General features: G+C 37.0%; 2 protein-coding genes and 1 long non-coding RNA gene across 5 annotated transcripts; all 3 read right to left on the reverse strand.

Annotated features, from left to right (window-relative positions):
- Positions 1-336: 336 nt before the first annotated feature.
- On the reverse strand, positions 337-5,332 carry LOC133861449 (uncharacterized). 2 transcript variants are annotated; one of them, XR_009899014.1, is made up of 7 exons: positions 3,799-4,042; positions 3,616-3,674; positions 3,323-3,488; positions 2,905-3,016; positions 2,738-2,811; positions 757-977; positions 337-686 (listed from the first exon to the last, which is right to left on the reverse strand). It is a non-coding gene; the product is annotated as an uncharacterized LOC133861449 (long non-coding RNA). The 2 variants fall into 2 exon arrangements; XR_009899015.1 differs by lacking the exons at positions 3,616-3,674; positions 3,799-4,042 and adding an exon at positions 4,175-5,332 and having other exon boundaries at positions 337-977.
- A 3,005-nt stretch (positions 5,333-8,337) lies between these two features.
- On the reverse strand, positions 8,338-10,673 carry LOC133861270 (small ribosomal subunit protein mS80 (rPPR6)). Its single transcript, XM_062297016.1, has one exon. The coding sequence runs from the start codon at positions 10,509-10,511 to the stop codon at positions 8,658-8,660; it is 1,854 nt and encodes a 617-aa protein (XP_062153000.1). The 5' UTR covers positions 10,512-10,673; the 3' UTR covers positions 8,338-8,657.
- A 1,293-nt stretch (positions 10,674-11,966) lies between these two features.
- LOC133860728 (protein argonaute 16) lies at positions 11,967-20,675 on the reverse strand. 2 transcript variants are annotated; one of them, XM_062296335.1, is made up of 23 exons: positions 20,519-20,675; positions 18,453-18,693; positions 18,164-18,369; positions 17,859-18,074; positions 17,599-17,735; positions 17,401-17,498; positions 17,221-17,318; positions 16,956-17,124; positions 16,719-16,835; positions 16,531-16,638; positions 16,329-16,391; positions 16,069-16,182; positions 15,828-15,993; positions 15,624-15,736; positions 15,385-15,522; positions 15,156-15,286; positions 14,600-14,665; positions 13,846-13,909; positions 13,425-13,536; positions 13,261-13,334; positions 12,707-12,801; positions 12,585-12,616; positions 11,967-12,462 (listed from the first exon to the last, which is right to left on the reverse strand). In XM_062296335.1, exons 2-23 carry the CDS (start codon positions 18,672-18,674, stop codon positions 12,293-12,295), a joined length of 2,709 nt encoding a protein of 902 aa, XP_062152319.1. In that variant the 5' UTR covers positions 18,675-18,693; positions 20,519-20,675; the 3' UTR covers positions 11,967-12,292. The 2 variants fall into 2 exon arrangements, with proteins under 2 accessions (XP_062152319.1, XP_062152318.1); XM_062296334.1 differs by having other exon boundaries at positions 17,859-18,077.
- Between the last annotated feature and the right edge of the window lie 241 nt (positions 20,676-20,916).

Here is a 20,916-nt window from a genome sequence, read left to right on the forward strand (position 1 = left end):
TATACACGAACGAGACCGAACATCACGTTGATTGTTTTAATTAAAATGAGAATAAACTCTAAAATCATGGTCGTATTTAAATCATCATTTCCTATCAACTTACTTAAACTTTTGTGATAAGTGATAGATTTAACAGTTTATTTATTTATTTTTGGATATTAGAAGGCAAGTTTCAAAAAGTGCAGAAAGAAAGGCAGGGAAACCATGCGGGGGACCAAGACAAAGAAAAACATAATTAGTCCCAATAGGAGGCAGTTGGCCGTTGGTCAAGGAAGTTAAAGCTCTACATCAATTATTGGAACCCCATAGGTCAAATAAAGCAGGCGTAGATATGGGTTTGTGTGTGTGTGTGTATATATATATATAACAATTTTTTCAAAGTTTTTGTGTTATAGTTTTGTAGTTTTCATAAATTTACATGGTCATGATTAAGACGGTTAGACCAGGTTGAGCAAAAACCATATAGCAAAGGTACATACTTTCTTTGCATAACCATGAAATTTACACTCAAAACTTTTAAATTAAAAGAAGATGCAATTCCCTAAAGTCTTGGCTGCAATCCCAAAAGCCTGCTCGACTGCAATTGTAAGATGCCCGATAAGGCCTACTTGCCGGAGCAAGACCTCTCTCAATTTCCTGCACGATTGCAGTGTAATCGGGACAGACAATTGCAAGAGATCCCAATCCTGAGAAGAAATAGTACACATTTCATTAGGCATCTAAACTTGTCCATAACTAAACTTATCTCTACCCCACCTGAAGTTAACTGGGGTTGCTTGTCTACGAGTATAAAATGAGCAAATATTTATGAACATTTGTCAGCACTGCCTCAACAGAAGAACATGGAACTCCGGACGTTCTCACGCAACCCAGGGAGCTCTGGAATTGGGGTGCTCTCGGCAGAAGTGACAAGTCCTGAAGAGGTTTCTGATAGATCTTCAAACTTCATAAAACTGGCCTATCTGATATGCAGCAAGCTGGGCATAAAGTATCGGTGCCACAGGAGAATGAAAATGACAGTGAGATGGAGAAACAACAGCAACCAACTACTAAAGTAAATTCTGTATTATCCTTGGTGAAAGATACATTATTCGACAAGCATAATTACATAAATGTAATGAAAATACCAATTCAAATTGCAGATGTACTCCTTTGGTACCCTGAAAAATAAGTCAAAAGTGTACAATAACTTTAACTGAAAGGTTATTGGAACCAACTCACATGACAAGCCATTGGAGCTTAGACAAAGTTTTTCTCTAAGCTAGGTTAGAGAAATTTGTCAACTTCCTCCAACCCCAATCTATTAATTGACATCTGTCTCATAATTCTCACATGCATTTTTAAAGTTGGAAGAATTTTCTCCAACTTAAATTGGAGGAAAACTTTGTCCTTGGAGTTTGAAAGCTTACACATGATAGTGGATCAGATCAGATTTTGCAAGTCATTAGGAGAGAAACCAATCTCATTGACCAAGACAGGATAGTGGGCTGGCCTAGAAGTTCCCTATTTTCATGAGGGAAATGGTGAAAAAAGAATAATTCGACGGAGATGGGAAGGAGAAAAACAGACCACATGCCTCCAAATCTCAGCTAGGGAGGAAAGAAGAGCTTCTCTCTCCACCCCACACCTTTATGTACTCCTCTCCTTCATCCCCTTTCTGTTTTTTTCTTTTTCTTTTTTTCTTCTTCTTCTTCTTCTTTTTTTTTTAAAAAAAAAAGAAAAAGAAAAAGAAAAAAGGTATTGGATGTTAGATCTATTGTACTCCCTAGTCCCTCCACCTCTACCATCCACACGCCTCTTCTCCACCCTCTCCTGTCCTTGCTCCACCTTACGCCAGTCCTCGCTCCCGCACATGCACCTCACGCACCAACGCCACCTTTTGGTCTCATGCGGTTGATCTCCTCCATCCTAGCTCCTCTACCTCTCTTTTTGTGAAGCCATTTTGGCGTATAGAAAATTCCATATCCAGATCTGGGCCGTGCCATAGAAAATTCCAAATCCAGATCTCGGACACAAAAAACTTAGTCTTTGATGATATTTGCCATACAGTCATTGAAGGGGACTTCTCTACTGCTAGTTCTGTTATCTCTAAGTCTCTCCAGTTCCTTCAAAAGTTGGTAAAAAACTAATATCAATATGGGTGCCTTCAGTTGCACCAGCATCCACCATGGGCCGCTATAACTAGCTTTGCTGGTAGCTTTCCCACTTGCTTCCTCCATCAACAAGGATTTTCCCTAGGACTGTAAAAATGACTTACTATTAAGGATAGAGTTCTTTATTGGTCAGTTATATATTTGGTTTTTGTAATTTTCTTCTTGTTTAGCTGCTGTAGTTTGTGGTAGTTTTCGTTCATCTCATCTATATATATAAATATATATAAACTCTAAATAGTCAGGATGCCATAAAACTACATTTTTGTTTTTGTTTTTATTGGTAAATTGCATACACAAAAAGTCTTGATTCACGACTTTTAACCTTCATCTGTGTTTACCACTATCACACCTATACGGTGAGAAGGTAAAAAGTTTCTGGCTTAAAGTATCAATTTCCTTGGAAGATCACAAGATGGAACAACAAATATTTATCAACAAACAAAATAATCCTGATGAGATGTAAATAAAACACACTAAAATATTTTATGATCTGTTGCATGCCACTTTTTATGATTCCTGTAAACAGAATTTTGATGCAAATGCATACTTATTACTCCTTTTATCATAGAAAAAAAGTTACTTACAGTAATCCCTGCTTGAGCACACATGTAGAAATCATAGTTCCTTGAGTGCACAATTTTTGTGTCCACAACAGTCCCTGGAGAGAGAGAGAGAGAGAGAGAGAGAGAGGGAACATGTCAAGACTGCACAAGTTGATCATAAGTACATAAACAATCTCGAAGTAGCAGACCAGGTGGAACATTATCACGGGAACCAGCTTCAAATAGCTTCGTGTGATGATTCTTCTGAGCCACAATCACTGTGAACTTGGGAATGTCAACCTCCCCAAGGTGCTGGTATGCCTGTAATTACAGAAGATAACTATCTTAATGTTAAGGATCATTAAGAACAAAAGCTTGCATACCATCATCAGAAGGAAATCTAGTACCCTCACAATCACACAGGTGCACATTGCTCTCTAAATAAGACATTACAAAACAAGTAGTCCCCACAATTACCATACACCAGTACTAAACCAACCCAAAACACATGTATCCCCTTAGGAAGAACCAGACTTGTCACAACCAGGCCTTTCCTAAAGCTGATCATCATCCTGCCAAACAATGTGTCTCAGCTTATCATATGTTGATAATGTTTTGTTCCTATACCTTCCATATCTTGCATACACCAGCCTGCTTGGTTGAAGCGACCACGGAACATTGTTTGGTTGTTTTGGTCTTCCACAATTATAACTTGGACAAATGTAGTTTCGATCTCACATCGCCTCAAGTGGTTCAGACATGCTACTACAAGTGGGGGAATTCTGGCAACTCACTGCATAAATTGCAAAGATTTCCATGAGGTCTGGAACTTTTTTTTTTTATATAAGTAATAAGGTCCAAAACATATTAGTGCACCTATGAAAGGAAGATAAGAAAACATCACAACCAAAGTATCAAACCTAGAGTAACTGGCATTGATTATCTCAAGCAATTTGTTCTGGTATTCGTTTCCAAGAACCTAGAATGATTCCAATAAAAACAAAATTTATTGATAAGCAACACAATATGGCAAGTCAACAGCCTTACAGTTTTTCCACATAATGCTTTGAACCTATGGGAAGAGGAAAAAAAAAAGACCATACATGAATCTTGGAAGTTGTCTTGGGATCTAAAAAAGTCTTTACAGTGTTCCATAGTAGCCTAAATCCATGGCCAGCATTGATGATAAACATTTGGCAAAGAGTCTACATAATTAAGAAATACCATATCCAAAACTGATATTAGAACCCAATTCTTGCTCAGACGATTAATAAGAAATACCATATCCAAAACTATAATCAATCATATAAATTTTAGGTGATTGCGTTCTTGCACATGCCCAGTACCTTGAAATTAGTGGCCAACATCAAGAGCCAACAACCTAAAGATTCCAACATATTGAAGAAAAGCAACAACATGATAAGCAACAGCCAGACAGATTGGTCAAATATGTTACAAAGAAAACACATGGGAAATTACCGCAGCAATAGATGGGATATCTGATCAACCAGGAGACCCATGTGAGACATCCATTCCCAAAATCAGTGGAGTAGTATCATTTATCAGAGGAATACATGAGCAGTGCTCTTTGGCCAACAAAGAATTTCTTCCGTCAAGCTATAAAAGAAAAAATAGCAGCAGAAAGAATCATTAATAGTACATTATTGGTGAGTAAGGATATTAAGCTTTCAAGCTTCTCAATTTACCTTAGAGTTTATTTTAAGAAGCATATTAGTGAGGTACTGACCATTAACCAAAGTCACTTAGACTTATCTTCTTCCAGGGCCCTTGACAATATAAAAGAACATAGATTGATTCTATGGCTAAAGAAAATGGAATCACTCCAGAGGGAAGGAGGGCAAGAGAACAAAGCCATATCATAAATTTCAGAGTTTTTCCACTCTGGCAAGACACAAAGGATGAACTCATATTCTCCAGGATTAAGCTTTGCATTAATCCGCTCAAACATCTTTTCAACTCTTTCAACAGGGCTGGCTTTTCTAGATTGTGCATCTTCCACAATAAATGTAAGAGAGGGTTAATGAGGGAAGGGATGATAATCAGTCCAAAACATTCATGTGCCCTACAATGCCCTTATTCCTTCCACAATCGATAAGCTCCCGTGAAATATAACTGGTATCACAGCGTGCAGAGAAATTGACAAATATCCAACAGTCAATCCGAGGGGATTTCAAAAATTTCTATAAAGCGACGAGAGAAAAGGATATTATAATTTTTTAAATCAGCTAACCACAATATCAAAAAATCTCTCTCAGTGAATTGATTATTTTCTATGTACCAAGTATCTCTTTCTCTCGGTGAATTGGTTATTTTCTATGTGAAGTGTTATGGACATAAAAGCTATGCCTTGTTATTGAAATTCCACCACCCATTAAGAGGGACACAATCAACAATGTTGCCAACCTTCAACTGTGAATCATAAAGACAAACTCATTAATAAGCGCACTCCTTGACTCACCCATCCTCCTCCTCCTCTCCTCTCTCTCTGAAAGTGAGAGGAGTTAAAACTGAAGTAAAGCTAATACCCATATCTTATCAAGGAAAAGATTTCCAGACCTCCAGATAATACACCTCCTCCAACATGAGTTAAGTTCCTTGAGTCATCACGGAAAAATGACTGCCTTACCAAAAGGCAATTCCTATACATTCAACAAAGAAAGTTATAGCTAACAGCAATATGAATATTCTTCTACAACAAAGAAAGAATCAGAAGGAATTTTTAGCAATATGAATATCTCGAGAATCAATTGATATTTTATCTAGTCAGGTTAGTTACTATAGTTCTTCAATTATTCATAATAAGTAATTTTCAAGACACTCAATTTATTCATGTTGGTAGGGAATTTTGGCAATCATGCATCAAGTTCGTCAATGTAAAAGATATTTCAAAGAGTGTCAGACTTCCATGTACTTTTAATTTGAGATAGTCGCATACTTGTTATTTTGCCTTATTTTCTTCCTGGTATGTGGAGGAGAGAGAGAGAGAAATAGTCCTTGAAAAAGAGGATTCCCACACACAAAACAAAAGTGACCATTACGTATCAAATTGGCTCTTTTATGACAAATTTTCCTTTAAATTGGATTGGAGGAAATTCCTTACATATCAAACTTTGTCATTTAGGAAAAAGTTTTCCTCCAAAATAGGTTGGAAAAAAATTCCATCCATACTGTATTTATAATGTATTGACATCTGTTTATATTCAACAGTTTGTTATCCAGACAAAATGTGTTGATTAAGAAGATTATGAAATTAACAGCTGTGTATAAGTTTCTTGACATATATGCATAAGAACATCATGATTCTAGAGGCTTTTAATTTAATGAAGATGAACTATTTTACAAGGACAATTGAGTGTTGGACACAAGTTTCATGACCTCAAATGTCCAAAGCTTCAATTTTCAACATGAAAGTGTCCTAAAATGATAGAGGGATTGTTGTAGCTAGACAACATAGTTGGGTGCAATGTCTTTGTCTGACTCTTATTTGCCTGAACATTATATCTCTAATTCTTTTTTGTGCTTGAAAATTTGTTATTTTTATATTTTTGTCATTCTTACATGAGCAGGTCGAATTCATAATTTGCATAAATTGTTTCAAAAAATAAAAATTATGGAAATAACAGGCGTATGGATGAATTCAAACTCAATGAGTGTGATCGAGACAGTGGTAATCGTGGAGCTATCTGGACTGAGGCAGAAACCCTACTTCTTTTAGACTCTGTATGGAAGCATGGGGATGACTGGGAGCTTGTTGCTCAAAATGTTCAGACCAAAAGTAAACTTGATTGTATATTGAAACTCAATGAACTGCCTTTTGGAGAGCTTATGCTGGATGATTGAGGCATTTATATCATCCAGAAGGAGAAGAAAAGATGAGATTCAAGATGCATCTCAAGGATTTCAAATTATGCTTTTATGTTCAGTTCTAAGCATATATCAAATGTACCTCCCTTCAGTGGAGCATTAACTTTCTTAGAGCGACTCATGATTGAGAGATTGATCCTTTTACCTCACTTTTACTTTGTTGTATTCCGTTAGAATGAGACAGGACAGTGAGGGCAGGCTCCATTGGATTCCTTTCAAGAGAGGGTTGTTTGATGTTAGATCTTACCAAAAGGTTCTTGTTCCCTATGATAACACTCATTTCCCTTGGAGGAGTGATTGGCGGAATAAGGCTCCCTTGAGAGTGACTTTCTTTGTGTGGTCGACCGCCTTAAGGAAAATCCTCACCATAGACAACCTAAGGAAATGACATATTATTGTAGTTGAGTGGTGTTGCATGTGTAAAAAGAATGGGGAGTCAGTAGACCATCTTCTACCTCATTGTGAGATCACAAGTGCTCTTTGAAATACAATCTTCAGCAGTGTAGGGCTTTTTTGAGTTATGCCTAGAAGGGTGGTAGATATCTTTGCCTGTTGGAGAGTGCCAATTGCCAAGGGTCAGTTTCAGCTTGATGCAGTTTGGAAGATGATGCCTTGCCTAATGTGGTGTCTATGGAAGGAAAGAAACGGTCGTAGCTTTGAGGACCACGAGAGGACTTCTGAGGAATTAAATAATATTTTATTTAAGACTCTTTCTTTGGGCTGCAACCTCATATTGTAGTTTTTCAAATTTTCATGCTTTTTCAGATCTCTTTTCCACTATTTGCTAGGCTTCTCTCATGTATACTTTCTATGTATTTGGTTTGTGCATTTGTGCTTTTTAATGAATTTGCGATTACTTATAAAATAATAATAAATAAATAAATAAATAAGTTTTCTATGACCTCATTTAGAAATGCTCATGGGCCAAAGTTCAATACTATTTTTTTTTTTGTATTCCTCTATACATATACCAATCTGAAGGCGTCACCTTGATTTTACATTTGAATATCGAGCAATGTCAATACAATGATTGTGTTTTATACAACAATTCCTTCATTGATTCTGTTAATATGATTTTTCCTTGTATTTGTACAATCTGCTATTCGATTCACACTCAACACAGTACATATACACGTTCTAAAGAAACAATTTACAATCATTCCTACCATATATGGTGGCTTGCTCAATTTTACAATCAACCATTATCGAGTTTTGATCTTACTTGATCTTACCTGGTAAGCCTCCATCCTTCCTGCGATGACTGTCCCATGGAAAACCACATTGCATATCTGTTGGAGAACACAGGGTGTCAAATAAAAGCTTGGGCCGGTCATTGGATCTTACAGTGAAAATGGTGTAGCCCCGATCATTGGAATCCAATCCACAAGCATGGATTCTTGCACTGTTCTTGACACCTTCAATCCCTATCAGCAAACATCATCTAATGTAATCTCCTTTGTCTGTGCATTGACACAGAGGAGGATATTCTCATTCTAGGTGTCCTAAAATTACTGTTTCGGGAGTGCCCTTAGCATTTCTCTTATCAAACATGCCTAAGGTTTTATTTTACTGTTTCACTCACTCGCTTTAATTTTTGAACTTAGTAGACCTCTCACATAGTGGACTAAATCTGTGTGAATAATTGGCTCAACATGTGGCCTCTCGATTCATTTTTCAGTTCTAGTAATAGAAACAAGATTACATGAATTATAGACAGTGTTAGTTGTAATGGAGAAAAATAAATTAAAAAAAAAAACTTGAAATTTGAATGGCTGCAACCACAGCCATTGTTTCTATAACTTGTAGAAGGCATATCCCTCCATGAGAATGTAACCAAAAAGACACAAAAAATGACTCAAAACCAAAAAAGAAAGAAAAATAAATGAAGCTTCTCTGTCAATCTGATTGATGAAAAAGAATATATAATGCACGCCTTCAAAGAAGTCGGCCACAAAGCTTCACTCTTTTATGTCATGGCAAAAGAAGGGTCGAAAAAGAAAAACCCTACAAAACTGGCCTATCAGCATCTTCAAATCAAGTTCCAAAAACCAGCTAACAATTTAGGCCTCTACACTTGTTAACCCAGCACCAGCTCCTCTTCTTCGATCTCCTTGACTGCTCTTACGAGACCCCTTGTGATCCCATTGAGACACAAACCATTTTCTCTCATTTCCTCTAGCAGCTTCTCTGCTGTTTCCCAATCTAAAGCCTTTAGGCAAAGAGATTGGATCAACTTATTGTATTCATCAACATTAGGTTGAACGCCAAAATCCTTCATCTCACTCAACAACTTCAAAGCCTTGTCAAACTCTTCAAGTTTACAATACCCACGGATGAGTGTATGGTAAGTTACAGGGCTCAGCTTAGAATGATTCTTTTTTGCCTCTGAAAAGACTTTACAGGCCTCCTCCATCTGACCACCATTTGCATAACCACTCAAGATAACAGTATAAGTGTACACATCTGGTTTTAATCCCCTAGTCTCCATCAGCTTCTTAATCTGCATAGCCTCTCCCAAATCTCCAGCCTTGGAATAGCCATTGATAACCAGATTGAAAATTGCATTCCCAGGGGGCGGGCCCTCTGCAATCATCTTAGAAAGCAACTGTTTTGCCCCATCAACATCTCTCATCCTGCACAAACCATGAATCACAGTGGAAAAGGGCTTAATCGCATATTTCCGTGCTTCTCCGGAAAACTCGTCCAACATTTCCAAAGCTAATTTCACAGTTTCATCCTTCCTACAGAGAGAACTGATCAAAAAACTAACAGAAGAACGAGGAGGGTACTGGTTCTTCTCCTTCGCCAACAAATAAACCGAATGGGCATCCTTAGCCTTCCTCCCCTTACAAAACCAAGATATTATCTTACCAACTTTCTCATTCTCAGGCAAGCTTCCTGCATCGAGCATCTTCTCACAAATAGACCAAGCCCAATCAAAAAATGATCGTCTACATAGTGCTTCAATCGTGAAATAATACGTATCAAAATTGGGGACACACCCAAAATCCCCGAACTTGTTAAACACCTCTAATGCTGCCTTCCCTTTACCCAACTTCGAAAGCAAAGCTATCAACTCATTGAGAATCTCCGCATTCAATACACCATTCTCCCTCTCACCTATCTCCTTAATCAAATCCCACAAAGCATATGCATCTTTCCTCTTAAGATCACTACATATAGCGTGAGTAAGTGCATACACCACACGGGTAGTTACCTTAAACTCGGGTTTCTCCTTCATACCCCACTTGAAAAATCTAATCAAATTCTCACCCAAAACAAGTGGGGTTTCAAGCACTTTCACCACAAACTCCTCGTGTAGAGTCAAACCCATGACATCAAGACTTGACTCCAAAGACCCATCAACACTACTTTGTAATAGAGACAACAGACTCTCCAACTGCGCCACATCAATCTCATAAACCTCCCCCTCTCCATCCCCAGAGGCAGAAGTATCAATCTGGGCATCACCATTTTCACCCCCAGTGGCAAAACTATCCCACTGGGCATCACCCGATCGCTCAGAGTCCCCAAAAATGTCATCCCCAGAGGCAAAACTATCCAACTGGACATCACCCGATCGCTCAGAGTCCCCAAAAACGTCATCCCCAGAGGCAAAACTATCCAACTGGACATCACCCGATCGCTCAGAGTCCCCAAAAACGTCATCCCCAGAGGCAAAACTATCCAACTGGGCATCCCTATCTAAAACCCCACGAATCTCAACCCCAGTGGAAACATTCTCCAACTGGGTATCACCATTTTCACCAAAACCCACTGAAGACTGCCCCGCTTCAGTGAGATGCGAGTCAAAATCAGATTCTGTAAGGGTTTTAGAGGAAGAAGGTACCTTGGGGTTTTGGGTTGCACAGAAGCTCCGTGCTGCTGCCTGTCTGGAGAGAGCAGCTCTTGCCACGACTGACCTCCACATTCTCTACGAGCCGTAGGGGGAAATAAATGGCGGCTAGGGTTTCGGGGAGGAGAAGAAGGGAGCAGCTGGTATAACTGCCTGATATACTCCGGTAAGAGTAGATGCGACGTCGTTTGATTGTTATGTTTGTACGGTTTGCCAGAGTGATCACTACGTAATTGGCTACTTGCTGACGATGCCTTTATTAACACAATCGCTGCCTTTTCTGATGCATGAAAATTTAGCTGTTAATTTTCCACCTAAAAGGGTTAGGTTCAGTTTAGGAAAAATTGTGATATTGGTCGCCGCAGATAGGGTATGTTTGGAATTGTAATTTCGTAAATAATAAATATAATTTTAAGTTAAATCACAGTATTTTTTTGAAAACGCAGAATTTAAAGGTTAATTTGTGATTTTTAAGACTAAACTGTAATTTTGCCAAACACTTAACTGCATTTTTAAAAATCACTTTTTTCAAATCGCACATTTTAAAATGTTTATTTTAAATCGCATTTTTTGAAATCGTAAACCTAAACAGACCCTTAGTCTAAAGTACAAATCGTTTCATTTAGTATTAAAATTAATATAAAAATTCATACGGTTGGCTTAATTTATAAATCGTTCTTTAAAGTTAAATTCCGTTAAAAACTTTAACAAATTCTGTTAAGTGCCACGTCAGCACCAATTAAATGGCAACACATGTCTATCATAATAAAAAAAAAATATAAGAATATAAAACTTATAAAATTATTTTTTTTTTTAAAAAAAAAAAAAAAAAAAAAAAAAAAAAAATTGAAAATAGAAAAAAGGCGACAGCGGGTTGGGCAGCCACATATTTGGGTGGCCACCCCCAAAGGCAATCGAGGTGTAGTGTGCGGCCACCCCATGGGCTAGGGGTAGCCCGAAAGCCACCCATGCCTTGTTGGGTAGCCACTCTTTTCTCTTTTTTTTCAATTTTTTTTTTTTAAAAAAAAATATATATAATTCTAGAAGTTTTATTTATTTATATTTTGAATAGATTTATATTTTTTATAAAATGGTTTACGATTTTTGAAGGCGCAAAACATTCTCACAAAATTGAAGGTGTTTCGTTTCAATCATCACAATCAGTGAATTGCTGAAAGAAAAAAAGTCTCTTTTTATTGTTGTAACATGCATGGTAACTGGTAAGAGATTCTCATATTCTGCACAACATGTTAATAATCTTGATGAATATTTTCTTAAAGGCTTTGTCTCCAGTTAAAAATAACATGAGATGCATTGAGTATGGGTGGTCCAGATTAAAACCCACTATTTTCATCACAATCTTAAATATTTTTTGGAGATATCTTTTTATTAAATAATTTTATCATTACCAGTTTAGACTTGGGCCTATAAAACTCTTCAGCTAAAATCTTTCCAAAAAAATAAAGGTGAAAATTTTGGTAGAAGATAAATGCAATAAGGCTTCTGAATCGTATAATACAGCTGCATACCTATCACACAACCATGAAATTGATACCAAAACTTTAAATTAAAAGATAATGATGCAGTAAAATTACGGAAAATTAGATAATTACAAATATTGAATCCAGTGTTCTATGCGTCTACTTCCTAGTCAGAACAGTGGACTAGGTGATATAAAAAATACCTAAACTTGTCCATAACTAAACCAAAAGGTTGCTTCTGCATCAGTGTACCTATCTCCACCCCACCTGAAGAAAACCAGGGTTGCCTGTCTACGCGTATAAACCTATGCATTTGTACGATGTCAAAAAATCGTATAAAATTAGCGGTATTTACCAAAATCTGTCATTACTGCCTCAACAGAAGAACATGGAACTCTGGACCATCTCGTGCAACCTAGGGAGCTCTGGAATGGGTGTACTCCCTACAGAAGTGACATTTCCCGAAGAGGTTTCTGAGAGGTCTTCAAACTTCATAAACTGTCCCATTTGATGTGCAGCAAGGTGGGCATAACATATCGGTGCCACTGGAGAATGAAAATGACAGTGAGATGGAGATATAACAGCAAAACAGACACTGAAGTAAATTATGTATTATCCTTGGTGAAAGATAAATATAATTCGAGAAGCATAAATGTGATGAAATTACCAATTGAAATTGCAGTTGTACTCCTTTGGTACCTGAAATAAGAAGTCGAAAAGTGTACAATAATTTCAATTGAAAGGTTGTTGCAATAAACTCATGAGAAGCCATTGGAGCTTGAAGCTTACACATATGATAGTGAGTGGATCAGATTTTGCAACTCATCAGCAGAGAAACCAATCTCATCAACCAAGACATGATAGTGCGCTGGCCTAGATGTTCCCTATTATCATAAAAGAAATGGTAAAAAACAATGATAGGAAGCTTGAATAAGAATATATGACCGACATAGAAAGGAGAAAATTCAGACTCTAAAACCCTTAACTAACAGTCAGGAATCCCATAAAACTACATTTTTGTTTCTCTTATTACTGGTAAATTATTTATTACATAAACACAGTGACTCTTGATCACTAATTTCAATCTCCACCTTGTGTTTAACACTATCACATCTATATGGCAAGCAGGTATAAAGTTCCCATGTGTCTACTGTATCAATTTCCTTAGAAGATCTCAAGATGGGACAACAAATATTTATCAAAGAACAACACAATCCTGGTGAATGTGAGGTACAGTAACACACTAAAATATATTATGATCCCCTGCATGATACTTTTTATGATTCTTGTATACAAAATTGGGATGTACTGATTTACTCCAATCAAAGAAAAGAATTACTTACAATCATCCCTGCTTGAGCACACATGTAGAAATCATAGTTCCTTGGGTGCACAATTTTTGTGTCCACAACAGTCCCTGGAGAGAGAGAGAGAGAGAGAGAGAAATAGCATGTCAAGAGTGAATCGAGTAGATCACAAGTACTTTAAATATCTGGAAGTAGCAGACCAGGTGGAACATTTTCAGGGGCACCAGCTTGAAAAAGCTTTGTGTGGTGATTCTTCTGAGCTACAATCACTGTGAACTTGGGAATGTCAACCTCCCCAAGATGCCGGTATGCCTGTAATTACAAATGATAACAATCTTAATGTTAAAATTAAGACCAAAATCTTGCGTACCATCATCAGCAGGAAATTATGGTTATCTTATATTTCATGGACACATGCAGGAATGAGGCACATCATCAGATTAACATCATTTATAGCCCTTTTTAAGGCGATTGTTATTCAATGATTAGTTCACCATCATTTACATTACAGTAAAATTGCAACAATCCATAGGACAAATGTGTTGTAGAATGGGGGGCAATAAACTAGTAATCTTAATAAAAATCCCCAAGAACTAAAGATATATTCAGTTGTCAAAGAACCTGAATGATTTGATCCAGCTCGATGTTCAAAACCTGGTTAAACTGCGATTCGCTCACTCCGTCCCTAAGAAGAGTTGTAAAGAAAACAAAAGGAAAAATCCTCAGCAGTGCCAAATAAGAAAAGAAAAAAGAAACCCAGTGCAAATCTATATTTCTCTAATTAGCATCGACTTAATGTTTTATGCAATGATGCCAAAAAAACAAAATAACAACAATGTACCAAAACCTAATCAATTTAACTTGTATTGCATCAGGTGCAAATACTACAAAGCTAAGTAATGAGAATTTTTCATCTTTAAGATCGAACTTACATACTCCCAACATTTACAACAACATAAATCATAGATGCGCATATATTTTGTTCTGAAACTAAACTGAATCAGGGCCAATTACATCCTTGTGTTCCTATATTCTGGCAGGAAAAAAAAATTACTTGCATTAAAAAGGATAAGATTTTGCCTCAAACCAAAACATGACTACGATGAATTCCTCCACGTCGAACCATGAAGCTCAATTTACTCGAGCACTAAACAAAACGGGGTAGATGGAGAGCACTACAATTAAAAAATTAATTTATTCCAATAAATTGAACTTGAGCGTTAATTCTTTCAAATATGCTATACATCTGATATTTTTTAATGCTAACCAGTAATATGATTTCTAGGTAATAATGATCTAATTTAAAACAATCAAAATGTTTCCAAATAATTAACAAACCAAACTCACTGAAATCTACAAACAAATGTCCTAATACCTGAACAGAATAATCTGATTTGGTTTGCGTTTATTGCTCGTTTGATAGAAGTCCACGAGAAGTTCCCTGCAATGCAAGGAAAATTTCTGTTTTAAGCAGCATAGTGGAATTAATATGTCCAAATATTTAAGGATCAGTGTCTTTGACTATCTTTTATAACATCAACACACATGAGATTTGAGAGTGAGTTTCAGAATTTCCAAAAGACACAAATAAATGTCCAGAAGATTCAAAGTATATAAAATGCAATGCACAGAAGTAGGCATCTCATGGTTGGTGGACAGAGTAATATATAAGTAGAAAAGTAATCTACTATCATTATGCATCAAAGCAAAAATATATGACCCAACAATACACAATAGTGCAATGGCAAAACTAATTTACAGAAAATGTATTGAGGTTTATTTATCAAAGAAATTACTATTGGCATTATGAAAGAGATTGAGATGACTAATTCCTGGAAAAGGAACCTATTTTAATATTAATCTTGATGATACAAATTACTGTCAATGATATCGAAGACTTCGGAGATAACTCGACCAGTAACTCGATGTACCTTATGATACCATCATCTTTTCCATCAGCCAAAGGCTTGTATAAAGCATCAACCATCTCCACTTTAGGCGATTGCGCTCTTACAGATGCCCTATACCTTGAAATTAGTGGCCAACATCGAGAGCCAACAACCTAAAGGTTCAAACATATTGAAGAAAAGCAACAACATGATAAGTAAGAACCAAAGAGATTGGTCAAATACGTTCCAAAGACAATACATGGGAATTTACCGCAGCAATAGATGGGACATCTGATTGTCCAGGAGACCCATGTGAGACATCCATTCCCAAAATCATTGTAGGAGTATCATTTATCAGAGGAATACGTGAGGAGTGCTCCAAGGCCAACAAAGAATTTATTCCACCAAGCTATAAAAGAAAAAGGTAAAAACAAAAATAATAGTTAATAGTACATTAATAATGAGTAAGCAAAATATGCAAATATTAAGCTTTCATGTTTCCACATTTACCTTGGTGTTGATTTTAAGAAGCACATTAGTGAGGTACTGATCATTAACCTTCGCAGGGGAAATGCATTGTGTGACTATGCCAAAGTCACTTAGACTTTTCTTCTTCCAGGGCCCTTGACAAAGTAAAAGAACATGGATTGATTATATGATCAAAGAAAGTTGAATCCCTCCAGAGGGAAGGAGGCGAGGAGAACAAAGCCGTACCATAAATTTCAGAGTTTTTCCTCTCTGGCAAGACACAAAGGATGAATTCAGGTGGACCAGGAAGTTTAGCTTTAATATGTTCAAACATCTTTTCAACTCTCGCAACAGGGCTGGCATTTCTAGATTGTGCATCTTCTTCAATTAATGTATATGGGCGTTCAATATGCTGCACCGAGATTAGAGAGAGTTAATGAGGGAAAGGATGATAATCAGTCCAAAACATGCATGTGGTGTAACCTACAATGCCCTTGTTCCTTCCACAGTTGATAAGCTCCCTTGAAATATAACTGGTATCACAGCGAGCAGAGAAGTTTACAAGAACCCAACGGTCAATCTTAATGGGCTTCAAAAGTTGCTGCAAAGAGATGAAACGAAAGACTTGTAATCTGTTAAATCAGCACCCAATTTAAAAATACATAGATAAGAAAGGAACAAATAGAATTTCTCTCTCAGAGAATTGATTGTTTTCTATATCAAATGTCATGGACATCAAAGCCATACCTTGTTATTGAAATTCCAGCGCCCATTACGAGGGATGCAATCTTCATTGTTGCCAACCTTCAACTGTGAATCATAAAGACAAACCCATCAGAAAGCACACTGGCAGTGATATTCTCGCGGGTCCTCCCTTCCTCCTCCGCCTCCTCTCTCTCACTCTCTCTCTATCTCTCTCTCACACACACACATGAAAAAAAAATCATACCTTCGGAGTCTCAAGGACACGACCATCAACCTGAGTTAATTGTTTGTCTATAGAAATACGACACTCAGTAAGCACAGGGTCATCATCATATTGGTAGTTTCTCACAGCCTGCCAGAATAAGTGAGCAAAAATATTGCATCATCCAAAACAAACAAAATATGTGCTGTCAGGTGTCAAGGCAAACTTACATCAGTCAGAGTTCGTATTCTTTCCATAGGCTTCTGTCTAGACTTCTCAACTAAAGATGCCCTCTGCATCGAGGATAACGCTTTTGTGTACCGTTGAAGTGAAACTAGCGAACAGAGCTAAATCACCCACAATTAAAAAAAAAACAAAAACAAAACAAAACAAATATAAGAAACTGAGAGGAGTTAAAACTAAAATAAGCTAATGCCAACATCATATCAAGCAAAAGATTTCCAGACCTCTAGTGGCAGATAGTTGGGCCGCTTGGGCTTGCCGACATCAAGGCATGGCAGGAATGCAGAGTACTCGAGCTCTATGCCACAAACTCCAGTGAAATAATCGTACACAGTAATCTCCCTAGTTTGTCCTTCATCTCCACATTCACCGTTTCTCACTTTCATTGAAAAGCTTGCGCAAAATAAGACCAAGGTCAGGAAGTTGTTAAAGTGAAAGAACAAGAAAATAGGGGGAGGGGGGGGAATATTTCCTGAAGTAAGCACATACAATTGCTGATTGCAGGGCTTCTCACTCAGGCCGGTGATTTTAAATTCCATGTTTCTGTGTCTCGGCTTAACCCTAAGATTTTTAAGCATTCTCTTAGCCTGTAAATGACAACAAGATGGATATTCAGAGAAAATCTAATACAGGAGTTAGACTTGCACACAATGTTTAGCAGATTTTTACCTTTAACCAATCAATATAGCGTGGGTCACGCACATTCTGGTTAGCTAAAAGGAAATCAATCACAGGGCCAGGCTTTAGTATCATTGTTGTTGACACATCTGCACCAAAAAAAATAAAAAAAAAATTAAAGCAGCAGTAGCATCGACAACTGATGATGTTATGATGAAGTTTATAAGAACCAAGAAAGAAGAGTCATACCCATATTCAGAGACAAGCCACCTTGAGTCGGACGAAAGCTGGAATGGAACCCCCGAAGCCCATTTACTCCTCCTCCAACATCAGTTAAGTTCCTCGAGTCATCATGAAAAAATGACTGTCTTACCAAAAGACAACCCCTATACATTCAACAGCCATAGTTCAACAAAGTTATTGCTAAAAGCAATATGAAAATGCTTCCAGACAGTGGATTAAAAATAACAAGTAAAAGAGAAATACAACAAAGAAAGAAACAGATGTACCTGCTAGCTGCTTGTTGCCTCAGTATAATATCAAGGACTCTCAAAGCATCCTGAGAATTATTATCTGCATCTGCTCCTTTGAGGGCAAGAGCAATGGACCTCAAGGGTATTTTGGCAGCATAACCAAGCTCCACCTTAAAGGTATTTGACCGAAAAGAACTCTTTGACTTTTTAGCAGTCCCACTGGGGCTCTGACGATCAGGAATGGCAGTTTCGCTACTGCACAACAAGGAATGCCATGTAAATTTTACCGAAAAAAGAATTCTAAATTGAAAATTGGAAGAAATTATGGTAAAAAGGTCTACCGTTTTGCAAATGACTCCTCAAGCACCACTTGGAACTCAAACTTGTTCTGTGGCAGAGGACCTACAGTGTAGAGACTTTTCTCTCCATCATATGCAAACTTTTTACCAGCAAACTCAGAAGAGTATGTTTGGTGAAGCCTGTCAACTAGTTTTCTCCCTATTCCCTTGCCTTCAACAGCTCTGTTATCTTCTGAAGTAATCGAAACCTACAAACAGTATGGCACACGACATCTAACACTGAAATGTAATGAATTCCAAGTAAACTGAGAAGACACAAGGGAAAACATACACTGTACTGGTAAAATACAGCATCTGGAGAATTGACAGAAACTTTAAAGTGGTTCGTTAGCAAAGATATTTTCCGTCCCGTGCTCCCAACTCCACTCCTGCTTGTAATCGAATACTTGGGAGTGGCCAGTCGGACTGGCTTTAGATTGGGTGGTAGAGTTGGAGGCGGCGGGGGCAAAGGTGGTGTGCCACCAGCTTCCTGAGAAACACCTACTTTCTCCATCTTCCACTAGACCAATAACCTTAATGAAAAACAATACTAATCAGGTAAACGGACAACTTAATCCTCTGTTTCATTCAAAATATAAAGAAACTCATAAGCATAAGTTGCGCAAATACTTAGAATTTGGTAAAATGATCACAGTATCCTTAATTGTATGAGATAGGATACATTTACAACTTTCGTGCAACTCCTGTACAACTAACAATTTTTTTCCAAACTAACCATTGGATCTGTTTTCATTCATGTGGGTCCAACATATCGAATAGTTGATTTTAAAAAAAAATATTGAATTTGTACAGGAGTCGTATAGAAGTTGTAAACGTATCATATCTCTAATTGTATACACCACAAGCTGCCACCGGTTAGAAAGAATAGCACAAAAGCAAACAAGAAAATCACATTTTCTTAGAAAAATAATTAAGAAAATCATTTGATGTTAACTAAAGTACCATTAGGTTGGGATTTTACAAGTACTTTTTTCGCCTTACTAACAAGCCAAATCCACTTATGGTTATCATAAACAAGAAAATACTGTCCAAAATCCAAACCAAACAGCACAAAAGTTGAGCATGCTACGAAGTTTACATAACAAGTAAGGTCAACATCGGAGAAAATCAAGCAAAAAAGTCAAAACATCAGTATCAGCAAAACTAGGGAAGCTCCTGTTCTCTATCAAACAATCGCCCTTACGATAATTAGGGGAACAAAGACAATGGAAATTAAGAAAAAGACAAAGCATAAATTCTCCTGACAAAAAATTTTCTGCAATCTTATTCACTACTCTTCTTAACAACATACATATCTCTTCCTTTTTCAAGGCAGGTTGAACGTACAGCAACAAACAAACAGCACAAAAATTACATTTAGTTACTTTTAGAGCCCCCAAAGGCCAAATGATTCACAAAAGACCCATTTATCTGATGGCATTGTAGAATACCACAAAAAAAAAGCCATATACACACGTAAGTGTTCCCAAATGGGGTGCTTAGGATCTATACTTTTCAGTTTTCACTCTCAAGCATAAAAAACTCAGAGATAAAAACAGAAGCTTATATAGTACAACCAAGCATATTTTCAACGTCATAACAACAAAATAAGCAAAAAAAAGTATATTCTACAAAGTCGAAAGCCAAATATTAAACGAAAACGCACATTAGAGAGGTTTCTTAGACCCAAAAAACTAAAAAACAAAACAGAAAGAAAAAAAATGCTGGATTATTAGTTCAAATAACAACAACTATAACAAGAAGAAGAAAAACAAGAAGAGTTCTTTAAATGAAAAACCAAAAAAAAAAATAGGCAAAAACAAACAAAACACGAACAATATTTAATATACCACGGAAATTTATAAAAATAAAAAAATACGAAAGCGATTTCAGATAATCAGCGTTGACAAACAAACGCGTCCTTTTATACAAGAAACTGCGAAACCCGAAGCCGAGCCTTACAGAACAATGCAGCATAATACACATAAATTCTACAAAAGAAACCATAATCTAACACTCATTCAAGACCCAGAAAAGAAAAGAAGAAGAAGAAGAAGAAATTTAAAAACAACAACAGGCAAAAACAAGCAAAACACGAACAATATACTACTGAACTTTTTTGAAAAAAAAAAAAACGATTTTTGCTAATCAGCGTTGACAAGCAAGAGTGCGAAATTCGAAGCCAAGCCATACAGAACAATGCAGCATAAAACACAGATTCCACACAAGAAACCACAATCTAACACTCTTTCAAGAAGACCCTGAGAAGCAAGCCAAAAGCTCTGATTAAAAAAAAAACGAGCACTGAGCGAACTCGAACGGAATCGAAATCTGAATATATATGAGCAGAAATCGTACCGGAAAGCTTTTTCTAGGGTTTTGAGAGATGGGTTGAGGCGAAGGTAGACCAACAGGCACTCCCACTTCTTGCCTTATTTGGGCTCCAAAGAGAGACTGAGAATTGACAAAGAGTAGAGTCCGTGGAGGGAAAGCGCCACTTGTCTGGGAAATATATAGGGGAATAGAGTTTATTGCCTGCACGGAGGTGTTTCTACGGTACTTCATTGGACATGAATTTCCTCCCTAATCGGATCCCTTTCTATTCAATCAGTGCCGTTGATTTTGAAATCCGTTGTTTCGAATTCTCAGGGTATTAATATTTCTTTAAATATTATTTATTTTTTAAAATTAAATTGTGGAAATTTTATGTCTTTATCACTTTATTAATTACCATGTATAGTAAATAATGACCTTAT

The sequence above is a fragment of the Alnus glutinosa genome, chromosome 2 (genome assembly GCF_958979055.1).
Source record: "Alnus glutinosa chromosome 2, dhAlnGlut1.1, whole genome shotgun sequence".
Classification (NCBI taxonomy): Eukaryota; Viridiplantae; Streptophyta; class Magnoliopsida; order Fagales; family Betulaceae; genus Alnus; species Alnus glutinosa.

Excerpts from the sequence above, each read along its gene's own strand:
- LOC133861270 (XM_062297016.1), bottom strand. The coding sequence starts at position 10,511 with ATGTGGAGGTCAGTCGTGGCAAGAGCTGCTCTCTCCAGACAGGCAGCA.
- LOC133860728 (XM_062296334.1), bottom strand. The coding sequence starts at position 18,674 with ATGGAGAAAGTAGGTGTTTCTCAGGAAGCTGGTGGCACACCACCTTTG. Across the intron at positions 17,736-17,858 it reads AGGCAACAAGCAGCTAGCAG|GGGTTGTCTTTTGGTAAGAC; the intron begins GTACATCTGTTT and ends TTGAATGTATAG. Across the intron at positions 16,639-16,718 it reads GAATACGAACTCTGACTGAT|GCTGTGAGAAACTACCAATA; the intron begins GTAAGTTTGCCT and ends TTATTCTGGCAG.